Consider the following 15,780-nt stretch of genomic DNA (forward strand, 5'->3'; position numbering starts at 1 on the left):
GTCAGGAGTTCGAGACCAGCCTGGCCAACATGGTGAAACACTGTCTCTACTAAAAATAAAAAAAAAAATAGCTAGGCATGGTGGCACATGCCTGTAATCCCAGCTACCCGGGAGGCTGAGGCACGAGAATCGCTTGAACCCAGGAAGTGGAGGTTGTAGTGAGCCAAGATTGGGCTACTGCAGCCCAGCCCAGGCAACAGAGAGTCTGTCTCAAAACAACAACAAAAAACAACTCGGGACACTGCCCAGTCACCTTCTCTTCTCACTGTTGGTGGCACAGAAACAGAGTAACATGGGGACAGATATTTTCTTAAATTCTTGACATGCAGACCCTTAGCAAATGCAGACAGCAATTTTCTCTTCTCACAGTCAGCACCTCCCTACTCCCTCCCTCATACCTTTGTCACCTGGCACATTTATACAGACTGGTTCCACAAAACATTTTTTAAATGTGCATTTCTTTAATTTTTAAAAATATACACAGGAGAAGCCATGTGTTTTACATAGGAATACACACATTAACAAAGCATTTCTTATAGTTTTCCAAAACTCTATTATATCAGTCCGAAATTTATAAATTAAATATATCAGAATTCTTAAAGTTAAAATGAATTCCCTGAAACTACTGGATATGCTAGACTTTTTCCAAAATCAAATGAACAGAGGATATGGATGTGGTTTGTGTTAAATAAGGTTTATTGTTAGCTTTATTGCCTATAGTCTATAAGATGCAACTTTATTGTGCCTTTGCAAACAGGATACATTTCTTAAAAAATTGATCAAAATTTTCCATACATATAGCTCTATATGATAGATTACAGTGCAACACTATTCTCGTTACATAATTATAGAAATACTATAGAACCCAAGAGCACGGGGTAAGCAAAATAAATACAATCCTGAGCCATCTGAACAAGATGATTTGATGAAACCTTTAGTGTAAGTTTAGAAAACACAGAGAAGGAAAAAAATACATGCATACTGCAGTCATGAGCAAAATACATCAAACACCTGTTCCTTGCTAGGTGCAGGTGGGGGCAATGGTGAACTTCAGACACATGCACACTCACGCTCCCATTTTCTTCTGCTTCCCTCCCAGCCCCAACACATTCATTCCCACCCCTTCCCCAAAAAAAGATCAGGCACTAAATCCTAGTGAACCCCACAAATGCCTTGCTGGAGAAGGTTAAGTGACTGCTAAAATAAGAGTGTATGTAGGTCCTCACCCATAACATGAAACAAAGCATGTGCTGTAAGCCAATTCCAGCTGCTTTTGCCTCTTTGGAAGTAAATGAAGCATATGCCCACTACAGCTTGAAACTGTAGCAGAAATGTCTTGAAAACAAAATTTTGTTTCTCTTGCTATGTCTTGAAGTAAAATCAACGGTGGAAAATTCATCCTAAAACTGCCTCATCTGCTATTAAAATACATTTGTCATTCTACTTTTGGTATCTATTCAATTATAGTTCATTAAGAATGGTTCATGAAGCTTGTACCTGCTTATGGTAAACATCAGTGTACCACACAAAACCTGCCACAGCTAGACAGGCTTATGAAACACCAAACCTTCTATGTGTTCCTTGCTAACATTCCCTCAAGACCACAGCATTCTAGTGTTACCAAAGATAAAGTACGTATAGTTAAGTGATGAAAGAAAGGCATTTGGTTTGTGTCGTCACCTTATACATCCTAGTGATGAAACTAACCAAACTATGCCTCCATGCCTTCCCTGAAAATAACCTGAGTCGGCTGACTAAACAGACTGAGCAGCGTGGCTGTCAGTCCACTTTATCAGAGGTTGAGCTGGAAAACCAGAGGGCTAATGTAGTCTACCAGCAGCTTGTGCGGATAACCAAGAGTTCTTGGCTGTTGCAGTATCCACTGTCCCAAAGGCTAAGCCACTGAGGTGGAAATCAATCACAGCATAAAGAAGACTGAACTTAAGCTGCATAACCTGCGAGACTACCTGGAGAGGACAAAAGAGGATCCTCATTTCCCACAAAATGTGTTGTGGGTTTTAGTGTCTCTGTATACATTAGCTGCTACAGAAAAAAGTTAAGATTTACTTCATAACTTTCTTATTTTCAATTAAATGCTCACACACTCAAAAAATACACACCCTATGAATATGAGGTGGCTCTTTTCTTCAAAATTTTTAAAATAAAGAGGCACCAATACCCGTTCATTTATGTATTAGAAGTCTCATATAATCACCAATAAAACAGAAATAGCATCTGTGATGATCACACAACGGAGAAAAAAGATCAAGAGACAATCTTAGCCACTGTAAAACTGTACTTGAACACTCAGATGCTCTGGCTAAGTCAGAATCTAAAGATTTGCTAATAAGGTTTTATTGGTTTAGCATAGTCCCATGGCCTTTGTCTATAACTGATATGTGGAAATGGTTCCCAAGGAAATTTAAGAAACCATTCTGAAATTCTGTCTTTGATGTACATTATAATTAAATGTGACTGTTATAAACGTTGCCTCTATCATATTATCTTTTGTAAAGTGGAGGCAAAGAGAGACAAAAAGCATCCTCCTGGACTGCTGACATGCAGAAAGCATCAGCGATGATAGGGTTGTGACAGCATTTATGGAGTTTCTAGGGTAGGGAGGACAGAATGCTGTTATCTCAGCATCTTTGGTTAAGGTCTGGCCTCTTTAAATCCACCTCTCCCTCACATTTAGTCTCTCATGAATTTTAAGTCCATGCACTTAAAGACGGTCACAAGATATAATTTCCATGTAATATGTCAGATTCATAAGAGTTTCAGATTTTTGGTCCTCACCCTGCCCAGTGGGAGTACACGGGACTTACACAGAAAGCTGCAGAGTCCAATGCTTCAGTTTAAAGCATGTTCTTTTCTTGAGCTGCACAAAAAACCGTCAACAGTTTTTTGGCTCCCAGCACTGGGACAGGGATAAAGCTGAGCTCTGGCTTTTGTCCTTAAAAGTGGCCCAAGCCAACTGTATGAAGTGTCTGGTCATCAAACACATTTACCACCAGCCTTCAGAGTACATCTGTCTCATTCAAACCTTACAGGAAGCCTAAACGTTGTGTAGGTGTTTGGGGTGGAAAGATGAGAATAAGCTAAACTTGGCCTAATAAACTTGGCCTAAGGAGAAAAAGGGTAAAAAAAAAAAAAAAAAAAAAAAGAAAAGAAACAAAAATACAACACTCTAGGTTTTAATTCAAAGGAAAAAAATATATATATAATAAACTGGTTTACACCCTTGGTCAGACTGTTGCCTGGAATTCTCTACCTTCTCTTTCACAGTCCAAAGAGTTTGTCTCTGTTCTCTTCCTTCACTGCTTTAGTAAAGAGAGGGGGAACTTCAAAGAGGATTTCAACAGTGAAGCAGAATCATGGGGCAAAAGTCGCTATGGGGCCAGACTGAGGTTGGATCACACAAGCACTCCGAGCTGGGCCAATCCCAATCGCTGGTGAACCCGCAACAGCACGGAGTAGCCATCCACATAGGCCTGGCCACACGGTACTCAAGCAGAGGTTTTCCACAGTACTCTTTCTCCTCACAAACAAATCCCAGCTCTCCCAGGTAAACATTTCAGAAAAAACATTCAGGCTGGTGTACTACTGTAAAACGCTGCCAGTTTCTAATTAACTTAGCACCAAATCTGTGACTCCCCCTCCCTCAAACCAAGTCCATCTGTAGTTTAAAATGTGAAGTGCCACATTTCTCTTTGCTTCTGTGTTTTCTTTTTTTCATTTTCTTTGAAAGTATTCCCATTGATGTTCACTCCATGTCAGATGAAATAAAGTTGCAAAATATTTGGTGATTTCCGTGTAACATTCTTCTTACACTGAAGTAACTTCATGGGTTTCGGTCAGAATTATGTCCACAGAAGTCTTTTCCATGTAGTTCGTCATACAGAGAGACTCTTACACATGGCTATTTTTGGACAGTGCATTAAATGAAGATACCTCACAAGAGAAAAGATCATTATCTGTATCCATTAGAATAATATACAGATTCACAGTCAATGAGATGATACACTTTGCAGAAGAGAGGCATCAAACATTATACTATTCAAACACAAAAACAGCAATAAACGTTCTGCACTACGGAAAATTTGCTAGCTTCTAACTTTAAGGATTTAAAATGATGGGTCTGGTAACTGCATTTTAGAACTGGAACATGCTGCTTTCCTTCCAGATACACAATGTTTGATGCTGGTGCACATATATAATACACACATGCACAACACTGTGTCTGCAATGATATAATAGGGCTACCAAGACCAAGAGAGCAAATATCAACTTAAGAACACTTCTAACTTTAGAATTTCATTTTATTAAACATACTTTTAAAACAAGCACCTCTTGGCAATAAAAGAAAAAAAACAAAACAAAAAAACCCCAACCAAACAATAGTACTCCTTCCACTCTATGCTAACAGAAGACTTCTCACACCAGCCGGTTAAACAATGAAATTCTTAAACACGCAGCCTGCTGGGGCTGCATGCAGAGCTGAAATGCAGGTGTGCTGACTTCTTGGAGCTGGAGCAGAGGAAAACATCAAAAAGCAAATCTGGAATCTATCACAGCTTTCTTTCTTAAGCAAATAAAAATGCAAATTAGTTTCATAACCACAATTCAATTTATCAAACTTTTTCTGAAGAATTTTCATTTAATTATGTATACATAGCAGGAAATAAAACTTTTTCACAAACACTCTCAAGGCTTACGATTATCAAGAAAATGACAAAAGTAAAAGCAGGAGAAATATTAAACACATGGCGGGGAGGTCAATTTCCGTTTCTGCTCTTAAAAAGTAAAAAAATCACCATATAATTAAGTACAAAAACCTGCATTGAATGACAACTGCTGGTGTATTTACTTGATCAGAAATGAAGACCAAGAATATAATAAAGCCCTATGATAATATTCACCGGGAGCACTCCCCTCAGTGTGTGTACACTAACAGGTTGGCAAAGTTTCTGGAGCATTAGCTTATAGAAACACAGGAGTCCTTGGTTAGCTGCATTATATGGAACGTTCTCTTCTGAAATGCACCCACAATTCAGTTTCACTTACAAACTGCAAACTAAAGTTATCTCTTCAGAAAAATATCTGTTTGGCATCTCCTGGACTTTGTTCCATTGGACAGTAGGGACATTTTAATCTAAAGACAAAGAAGAAAACACTGAGTGAAGGAGCAGGCTCAGTGCTGTGTATTCAATTTTTATCTAGTTATAGAGTATCTTTAACAATTATACACACATATAAAAACAAGTCTGTTTGTATTTTGCTTTGAGGATGAACTATGCTTTCCCTTAATATAACTGCCAAGATTTGAAGGGTCACAAATACATACCACCCATGCCAGATCCTAAATTGTTTCTTAAACAAAACAAAGATAACTTTTCTGGAAATTGTTTTTGGGGTTTCAAAAATAAATTCAATTTCTCTTTCCCAAAGGCTTAGGTTGCATCAGTCTTTAAATGAATTTCAAATGTACTGGTCACACAATCCATTCAAGGGCAGCAAATCTGATGGCAGCTACAAGCCCACACCAAGAACGGCCCACATGCCTCACAGTGACACATGAAACCAGCACGGTCTGAACTAAGATCAACAATTTTGGCCGGGCATGGTGGCTCACACCTGGGAGGCTGAGGTGGGTGGATCGCTTGAGCTCAGGAGTTTGAGAACAGCCTGAGCAACATGGTGAAACCCTGTCTCTACTAAAAATACAAAAATCAGCCAAGCGTGGTGGTGTGCATCTGTAATTCCAGCTACTCAGGAAGCTGAGGCATGAAAATTGCTTGAACCCAGGAGGCAGAGGTTGCAGTGAGCTGAGACAGCACCACTGCACTCCAGCCTGAATGATGGAGTGAGACTCAATCTCAAAAAAAAAAAAAAAAAGCTGAGCTCACTAACTAAAATAAATTACAAATGCATATATCCTTTGAACCAGCAATTTCAATTCTAGGAATTTATGTATCAGGTATAGATAATTCACTTAGCACTGTGTTTTTTTGTTTTGTTTTTGTTTTTGTTTTTTGAGACGGAGTCTTGCTCTGTCACCCAGGCTGGAGTGCAGTGGCACAATCTCGGCTCACTGCAAGCTCCGCCTCCCGGGTTCATGCCCTTCTCCCACCTCAGCCTCCTGAGTAACTGGGACTACAGGTGCCCGCCACCACACCCGGCTAATTTTTTGCTTTTGTATTTTTAGTAGAGACGGTATTTTACCGTGTTAGCCAGGATGGTCTCAATCTCCTGACCTCGTGATCCGCCTGCCTCGGCCTCCCACAGTGCTGGGATTACAGGCATAAGCCACCAGGCCCGGCCTTCACTTAGCACTGTTTAGAGGAACAAATGTTCATCAATAGGGAACTGGCTACCCAATCATATTTCTATACAGTAGAATATACTGCAGCTTTACCAAAAAAATGAGGGCTGTTTCTGCAGCATAGAAAAAGATATCCAAGATACATCACTAAATGAAAACAGCAAAGTATAGAACATTTTTTAGTATGCGACCATTTGTATAAAAAAGGGGAAAATCTATCACCTACCCCAAAAGTTAAGTTAAAGACATGCTTATAAATCTAATCACCAAATCCATAGACAAATTAAAAATACTCAAATCAGACACCACCTACTTTGCCAAATGAATAGTTAAGAAATTTATTTAGTTCTAAATCTAGCTACATCTTTTTAATCCTCATTACTTATCCTCCTACCAAGTTCCAAAACAAAATTTATTTGCTAACATTTTTTAAAAGTCAGACACTTACTTGCTACCATTAAACATTTTATTCAGGGCATCTCTTGATATAATATGACCACAGACCAATTTCATGGGTGGATTGTTATCTGTTGTTTGCTGACGAAGAATGGGGCAGGCAAATATAGAGTGATACCAGCACTTTTTACCAAGGTCCACTTCAATCTGTTAAAAAAAAAAAAAAAAAGTAAAAAAGCTGAAGTCATATTTCACAAAACCATCCACATGGTAATATACACTGTGCAGCAAAGAACATTGATCAGATCTATTCACCTGAATGTAACTTTCTATAGCACTCTTCTAACTCAGATGGACAGTCTTAGTGATTCAAAGTGTTAAATTAGCCTTCAAGATTATTTTCAAGAAAGCTGACAAAGTGTAAAAACAAGTCTGACAAACAGTGACCAGATCACCACCTCTAATGGCTTTACTGGCTTGACACACAGTCTTTAGGTGAATTCAGATTTCAGTCTGCTCTTAGTGCATGTCAGAGATGCTTACAACATAAATGGGAAAGTGCCAGATGCCAGGCACCTGCCTCCACAAAACAAGTGAAGGCTCAAGTTCTTTTCACTTGTTCAAGTTAGCGGCAGTAGAGCAGGAGTGCTACTTGTGTCCTGACCACACTCAGGACCAGGACTGCACCTGTGCCTTTAATCAGAAAAGATCTTTGAGGAGAAGCTGGGGCAACCAACTGACAGGGTTACCCGCTGGAAGAACAAGGTAACTGCAAATAAACCTGTGTACAGGTGTGGTACAAAACGGGCAAAAAAACAAATGTGTATGTTAGCTTTTCAGGGTCTGTGACACAATCATGACAGGAATGACAATTCCAGGCCAGAGCCTCAGTGCCTGTCAGAGACCTAGTGGAAACATACATACAATGACCTTCACCACTTCACATCATAACTGCACCATGGCAGCCACAATTTGAGGGCCTACCATGTATTCTGTCTTATTCTAAGCATGCTTATGTTATCTCTAGCCTTCAGCAGCCCCATAAAGAGAAAGCTGGTCCTTGTCTTAGAGATGAATACACTACTGCTTAGAGAAGTTCTAGAGTTGGCAAGTGATTGTGCTGATGTTTAAAACCATGGTCCTTTCCATGAGAGCAGTAGAAATACAGTACTAGAGACCCACTGATGACTGCAGGTGTTACGACTTTTAGAGCTCTATACTTATTCTACTGGCATTAGGAAAATGTAACCAGCACAAACTCATGATCTTATGGACAGCAATAGTTAAGACAAAAGTAAATCCAATTAAATTTGCGTTTATATTAGAAAAACAATCACAGGAGTGGTTTGTGAACTGCACTGCAGAACACACTGCATGCTACTGTATGTACAACCCTCCCCACTTCTGATGTTTCCCTTCACCAGCTTTCAAAGGCACTTCAAGTCAAAATTATAATACTCCTCCTCCAGGGTCCCCAAAATGTACGAGGCTCCTCATTTGTATTGTTTAATCTTTTATATATCCATAAAAGAACTCCTGTCAAATGGCTACAATGTTTCCTGGTTAAAAGGTAAGATGAACATTTAAAGATGCCATATTCTTCTAATGGCAGTAAAAGTAAATAGCCAATAGAAAATGGAACTCACAGGTAATTCATCTTTCTGGTTCCAAACTCCAGTACACTGCCTCTGTTCAATCACAGCTTTGATGTTAATTAAAGCTGGCAGCGCCACACAACCTGCTGAGAAACTGGGAGAGCAGAAGAGGAACCGTCAGTGCCAGGCCAGGTGTCAGGCCGCTTGGTCCAAGGAGACATCAATTTCTCCAGACTCTATGTGCCGCAGACCCTGGCCACTGGACAGGGTGAGAGCCTTCTGTTCTGCTAAAAGTAAATCCAGCCATTTCCACTAGAAGAAAAATAACTTGTTTTCCATCCTCTTCTTCCCCAGGCCCACTGGCATATTTCCTGAAGTTACGGAAAACCAAAACCAGTTAAAAAACAAAACAAAAAATAAAACTCTAAATTTTCTAAATAAACCTCGCCAATATGGGGGTAAATGCAGTTAAAGAATGCAAACGTCAAAAAAAAAAAAAAAAAAACCTCATCTGCTAGGGTAATTTAACTTTAGCTTACTTCCTCAGAAAATAGAAAAATAAAGTTTTAAAACACGCATTTTAAAAAAGAAAGCAGCTTTGGAGAACCAATTAATTCAAATGAAGAGCAGGAATTAAGAACTACTACTCTTCCAAATAAGGTAGTTTTAGCATCTGAGTTTGAAGGAAAAAGAGATGTTCTTACACAAAATTCTTCATTCAGCAATATACAAGACATAACTTCCTTTCCTATTCCCTTCCTTACAGACCATATACCACCATACTTATTTTTCTCACAAAATGTTGCTCCAAGGTATATGCTAATTAGAACAATGATACTCAAAATGTGGTCTGCAGATGGTGCTGATTTATATACCATTTTCAATCCATAGGAAAGAAGTACAGAATTGAGAATAAGGTTTTTAGAGAATTTCATAACAGCAGATGGTGGTGGCTCACTCCTGTACTTGCAGCACTTTGGGAGGCCAAGGTGGGACGATTACTGAAGTCCGGGAGTTTGAGACCAGCCTGGGAAACATAGTGAGACCCCCGTCTCTACAAAAGATATAAAAATTAGCCATTAGCCAGGTATGGTAGCGTGTGCCTAGAGTCCCAGCTACTGAGCAGGCTGAGGTGGGAGGATGCCAGGAGGCTGAGGCTGCAGTGAGCCACAATCGTGCCACTGCACTCCAACCTGAGCAAGAGAATGAGACCCTGTTTCAAAAAGTAAAATATAAAGAATTTCTTAATAATCTTACATTAGTGCCAAAAAAGGTTTTATATTGCACAACAACTGGATTTAACGGGCTCAGCTTATCAGTCAAATGACATGCTTGCTCCTGAAACATTTTTTTTGCATAGTTCCTCTTATCCCCAGATCACCCCTGTCCAGGGTGGAAGCACTCATTTCTCAGATCTGGAAGTGTTGGCAGCCAACTCTCAGCTGTGTCCGTCTCTTCAGGACTGTCCTCAGTTGAAGAGAGTCATCTGACCAGAGTCACATCCAGCAATTGCTCCACGTGAGGGTACAAAAGCCCAGCCCTATAGGCCCAATTTGGGACAATTCCACAGACCCACAGCAGCTCCAGAGCTCCTCAGGGATGGGAGAGACCTGTTGCCACTCTAATACAGTCCAACTTTCCTCTCTGCCCAATCCTGCTGTTTTCATTCTCCCACAGGTGCTGATGTCAATATTTCTGCATGTACATTCCCACTTCAGAGTCTTCCTCAGAGAACTTGATGGCATCAACGCCTCACATTATAGCTAATCGCATCTGTCCACTCCTATGCTAGGATGGAGCACCCTGTGGAATGCACCTTATTCATCTTCATATCCAACACAGTGCCCACAGTGCCTGGCACATAAAAGGAATACAAAACATTTGTGCAATTAAATGAATAGAAGAGCTAAAAAAGAGTTATTTTCTTACAACAGTTTCTTAAAATGTTTTGATTTCAGGACCCCTTTATATGCTTAAGTATTAAGGATCTCAAAGAGCTTTTCTTTTTGTGGATTATATCTTTAATGCATTAGAAATTAAAATGAGAAATGTAAAAGGTGCCGATTAGTTCATGTAAAAATAAAATACCATGCCACTATTGCAAACATTCTTATTAAAAAAAAACTACAGTTTCCAAAACAAAAATATATTTGTGAGAAGAGTGGCACTGTTCCACACTCTCGCAACTCTCCTGAATGCCTACCTTAACAGAAAGACAGCTGGATTCTTATAGCTTACTCTGCATTAAATCTATTGTGATACGTTCTTCTGGTTGAGGTAAATGAAAAAAAACCTTGTTTCACACATATGTGTAGTACTACTTTGATCGCTTTGGATCATTGTGGATACTCCTCCTTAATACCACACCAAAACTGACTTTTCATAGTTTTGGCCAAAACAGGTAGTAGTTTTCTAAAGGTTAGTTGCAGAACAGAATCTGAAACTTTACCATTAAACTTTTTGTACCCTGCTACATTAAAATCCATTTGTCTGTCTTGTACTTTGAATGACTCTTTTACTCATGCACGCTTTTGTAAAATCATACTTAATTAAGACCTTTCAAATGTGACAGGCTTGCCTCATTCACTTAAAAAAATGGCTGGGTGATATGGCACACAACTGTACTCCCAGCTACTCAGGAGCCTGAGGCAGGAGAATCACTTGAGCCCAGGAGTTTGAGTCCAACCTGAACAACATAGCAAGACTGTCTTAAAAATTTAAGAAAAAAGATTAAAAAAAAAAAAAAAAAAAGACTGCCAAAAACCTGAGTGTGAGTAACTATGTTAATGATCCTTCCAAGTAAAAACTATTCCACGGCAGGTGCGGTGGCTCACGCCTATAAACCCAGCACCTTGGGAGGCCGAGGCGGTGGATCGCCTGAGGTCAGGAATTCGAGACCAGCCTGGCCAACACGATGAAACCTTGTCTCTACTAAAAATACAAAAATTAGCTGGGCGTGGTGGCAGGCGCCTGTAATCCCGGCTACTGCAGAGGCTGAGGCAGGAGAATCACTTGAACCCAAGAGGTGGAGGCTGCAGTGAGCTGAGATTGCGCCACTACACTCCAGCCAGGGGACAGAGGGAGACTCCATCTCAAAAAAGCAAACACAAGAAAAAAACAAGTAACAAACAAAAAAAGTATTCCATGAAAAAAAGTGACTAGCTAGCTCATAACTCAAAACAACATACTTTTTCTCAAGACAATTACCATACTTTCACATGAAACTGAAGTGCTTTATGTGGATTTCCTATTTTGTCATACAAATTATTAAGATGATGTGTACTGAAAGGTCAAGATTTAATAAAACTAATAATTTTAATGTTTCACCAAGAACATCCTTTTTTAAAAAAGTTTTTTGTAGAAATGGAGTCTAGCTGTGTTGCCCAGATGGCTCTCGAATTCCTGGCCTCAAGAGATTTCCCCCACCTCAGCCTCCCAAAGTGCTGGAATTACAGATGTGAGCCACCACACCAGGCCAATAATTTTTTTTTTTTTTTTTTTTTTTTTTGAGACACTCTCGCACTGTTGCAAGGGCTGGAGTGCAATGGTGCCATCTCGGCTCACAGCAACCTCTGCCTCCTGGGTTCAAGCGATTCTTCTGCCTCAGCCTCCCGACTAGCTGGGATTAAAGGCACCCGCCACCACGTCCGGCTAATTTTTTGTGTTTTTAGTAGAGACGGGGTTTCACCATGTTGGCCAGGCTGGTCTCAAACTCCTGATCTCATGATCCGCCCTCCTAGGCCTCCTAAAATGCTGGGATTACAGGCGTGGTTAAGTAAAACTAGCATTTCTTAAACTGCAAGTGTGTGGTGGTGAGGAATCCAGCAAGTATTTGTGGAGTTTGTACCACCACCCCGACTTGTGCTAAGGCTCTAGCAGTTTAGTCCACCACCGTTTCTGGACCATCTGTACTAATGTCAATATAGTGGAAAAGGCTCTCAGGATCCTGTGAGGTTCATACACCACACTTTCAAAACTGCTTCTCTCAAACAGCGTCACTGCCAATTGTGATATCTTTTGAAATACCAATTACACTCTTCTTCAGAAAGACAAGTTATTCTGGCTTTAAACATCAAGAACCAAACAAGTTAAGGGAAGGTGATAATGCAGTGCATACTTCAATAACAGACAGGGCCAATTTCCATACCTGACACTGAGGGGGGACTCCACGGAGAGCCCCAGGAGGGCACAAGCATCCCGTGTAAAGATGTCACAGATATCAGCCCACTGGTTTGCATCAAGTAGGTGAACATATGGTGAGTTCTCAATCCCTTGTCTCAGGTACACAAGGCTTCCCATCAAAACCTGAATGTCTAAAAAAAAGCACCAGCAAGAAAGCATTAGTTTGCTTGCAGCAATAAGCTGCGAAAAGTAAGAATACCCCCACCCATACTGATACAGCCTAAAATAATGTATTAACAGGTCTTTTAAAATTCCGGTCCTTAAGCTTTGTTTCTTCCTTCATCCTAAATTAAACAGCATGGAGAGAAAAGGGAAGAAAAGGAAAGCAGTGAAAATACTGAACTTATAATTTAAATTCTTATCTACAGCATAGTATAATTACCATTACCTAGAGGAGTAACAATTATGTCATCACATTATCTCTGACTGCAGAGTTAATGTATTCCTACACAGATTCGTGGGGTTGACAGTTGCCACCCTGGCTCTCTGACACTTTGCTGTGGCAAGAGCAGCAGCATACAGCCAGGTGGGGGTGGAAAAGAGCAAGTGCACACCTTGCTCTTTCTCAGATCTCCTCTTAGTTTAATATGGAATTCCAAAATCTGCAACATCTCTGACTTCTAAGAGGCTTTAATATTTTTGTTTTTGTTCTAGGGCCACTCAGAGCTTTTCCTGTAAGTGATTATCAACTACAACTGTTTCCTGGCAAACATGTATTAGCTCTAGTTAAGAACTGTTAAGTTACAGTGGTGGCTATAACCCTGTTTCAAACATTAATAACATCTGACTCCAGACTCACCTTTTTGATGATTTAGGGCAAATGGCTGAAAATTTTTAGCATATTGTAATGCCTCTCGCTGATTTGTGGTTCCACCCATTAACAAGCTAATAAAATACAGTCTGTGTAGCTTAAATTCCAAGGAGCTGTTTTGAGCTATAAGCATTTCCCGGTTTGACACTGCCCACCTAAAGAAAAGGCAAAAAAGACTTTAAGAATAATCAAAAGCATAAGCAAGGTATCTTAAAAACTATTTGAAACCCAGTAAAACAAAAAAGGGGCTTGGTCTGCCATCTTGTGGAAGTCTACGGTAACATCAATCCCTACGGCCGAGACTTTTGTCAGGAAAGTAACCATGAATAACTACACTTGCAGAGGCCCTTCAGCCAGTGAAAGAAAAAGCAATAAGGTAGATGACAATCACCAGAATGACTCTGATGTGTCACATGACGCATCTGAACTTGCAAAGGACCACACTTTGAAGCGGTGTCAGCCATGAGATTCACAATTAGATTGCCTAGATCCACTGCTCTTTTCCTACAAAACTGGCCTAATATATACAAGCATGAATCAAAGATCCTGAAAGGGAACTATATTTTTTAAACTTTCAATAGTTGCAAGATTTTGTTCACTTTGGGATTAAAAACAGTAGATACCATTATTTCCCCTCAAGGTGCTTTCAATCTGATCAGGAAGATAAAGCTAGACAAGTATCATACAGTAAATCTTACTGTGCAAAATGATTTGTACAAACATAGTTCTAATAAGGGAAAAAACAAGATTCAATTTTAAATGAGCCAAAATACAGCCCCTCAGGCTTCTATAGAACAGTTGGAATAATCAATCTTCAACTGGAACTACCAGGTCAGGAGAGGGCAAAGGCAGGAAAGTATATAGCCAGCTGTTAAAATCAAATTTTGTGATAAGGCAATAAGGAAACATTATTTCTCTAAATATATTAACATATAGAAGCTGTTAGCATTATATTATTTAATTTGACCATCAGACAAATACTCCCCACCTAACCTAATTCACCAAAGACCACTAGAATCTGAACTGGGTAAGAATATAAAATCTCAGTAACTCCATAAACTACAAGAGTAAAACCTGTCAAATTACTTATAATGAATTTGCTGATTGGGATTGGACTTCACAGAGTGGCACTTTTACTGGGTCCTAACCTTCCCAGAAAGGGCTGCACAACCATATAAACATTCTAATTAACTTGCTGATGTATTCACATCTTACAGTCAAATCATGAGGCTTCTCTGACTTCAAAGTGATTTTTTAAAATATTAATCATCTGGATCTTGGAAATATTTACCTAAATTTGTAAGCCTTGGTTCCTTGCCTGGCACTAAAATGATGCAGTCAAGTGGTAACACCAAGTCAGGTAAACCTGCTGACAATAATGTACTTGTTTTTTTTTTTTTTTTTGAGACAGGGTTTCACTCTGTCACCCAGGCTGCAGTGCAGTAGTGTAATCGTGGCTCACTGCAGCCTCAGCCTCTCGGGCTCCAGTGATCCTCCTACCTCAGTCTCTGAAGTAGCTAGGACCACAGGTGCATGCTGCCATTCCTGGCTAATTTTTTTAAAAATTGTTTTTGTAAACACTATGTTGCCCAGGCTGGTTTTGAACTCCTGGGCTCAAGCGATCCTCCTGCCTCAGCTTCCCAAAGTGCTGTGATTACAGGTGTGAGCTTCCGTACCTGGCCAACCAGCAAAATACTTCTGGCGGTGGTCTTTCGTGAATGCCCCACATCAATCAACAGTACCAAGAGCACTGTGCTTTTTGCAGTCTCTAGTCTGCCAGGCACCTTACGGATTTCCAGTTCCAAGTAGTGCATTTAAATTAGATCACTTTCCAAAAGTTTATACATCCCTTCAATCATATAAGCATGAGTATGTTTTCCTACTAGCAAATAAGGAAAGGCAGTAAGATTTTTCTTTTTTCTGTTTCTGATATGAGATGTATGTGTAAGGGCTTGTAAAGTCAAAGACTGGAGCTAACAGAGTAACTACAAATTTTAATTTTAAAAAAGTCAATAGAAAAAAAGGAAAAATTCATAGACAATTCACACACACAAAAAATCTCATTTTCATAGGAATATGTTCATGATATAGCGTTAAATGGGAGGAAAGTGTGATTTTTTATTTTTTATTTTTATTTTTGAGAAAGGGTTTCACTTTCGTCGCCCAAGCTGCAGTGCAGTGGTGTGGTCTCAGCTCACTACTGCAACCTCCGCCTCCCAGGCTCAAGCGATTCTCCCACCTCAGCCTCCCAAGTAGCTGGCAACACAGGCGCACGCCACCGCACCCAGCTAGTGTTTTGTATTTTTTTGTAAAGACAAGGTTTCACCATGTTACCCAGGCTGGTCTCCAACTTCTGAGCTCAAGCCATCCTCCCGCCTTGGCCTCCCAAAGTGCTGGGATTACAGGTGTGAGCCATCATGCTCAGCTTGAAAGTGTGATATATATATGTGATATGATATATATATACATAAATT

General features: G+C 39.9%; 1 protein-coding gene across 1 annotated transcript in view; it reads right to left on the reverse strand.

The window, feature by feature from the left end:
* Positions 1-441: 441 nt before the first annotated feature.
* RMND5A (required for meiotic nuclear division 5 homolog A) overlaps positions 442-15,780 on the reverse strand; it is a 60,034-nt gene continuing 44,695 nt past the window's right edge. The window contains exons 5-9 of the mRNA XM_002811814.6: positions 13,295-13,461; positions 12,461-12,626; positions 8,365-8,467; positions 6,771-6,925; positions 442-5,152 (exon numbers count right to left, since the gene is read on the reverse strand). Coding sequence (XP_002811860.1) covers positions 5,089-5,152; positions 6,771-6,925; positions 8,365-8,467; positions 12,461-12,626; positions 13,295-13,461 — 655 coding nt within the window. The 3' untranslated portion in view covers positions 442-5,088. The remainder of the gene's footprint in view (positions 5,153-6,770; positions 6,926-8,364; positions 8,468-12,460; positions 12,627-13,294; positions 13,462-15,780) is intronic.

Source organism: Pongo abelii, chromosome 12, assembly GCF_028885655.2.
Source record: "Pongo abelii isolate AG06213 chromosome 12, NHGRI_mPonAbe1-v2.0_pri, whole genome shotgun sequence".
NCBI classification, from domain to species: Eukaryota; Metazoa; Chordata; class Mammalia; order Primates; family Hominidae; genus Pongo; species Pongo abelii.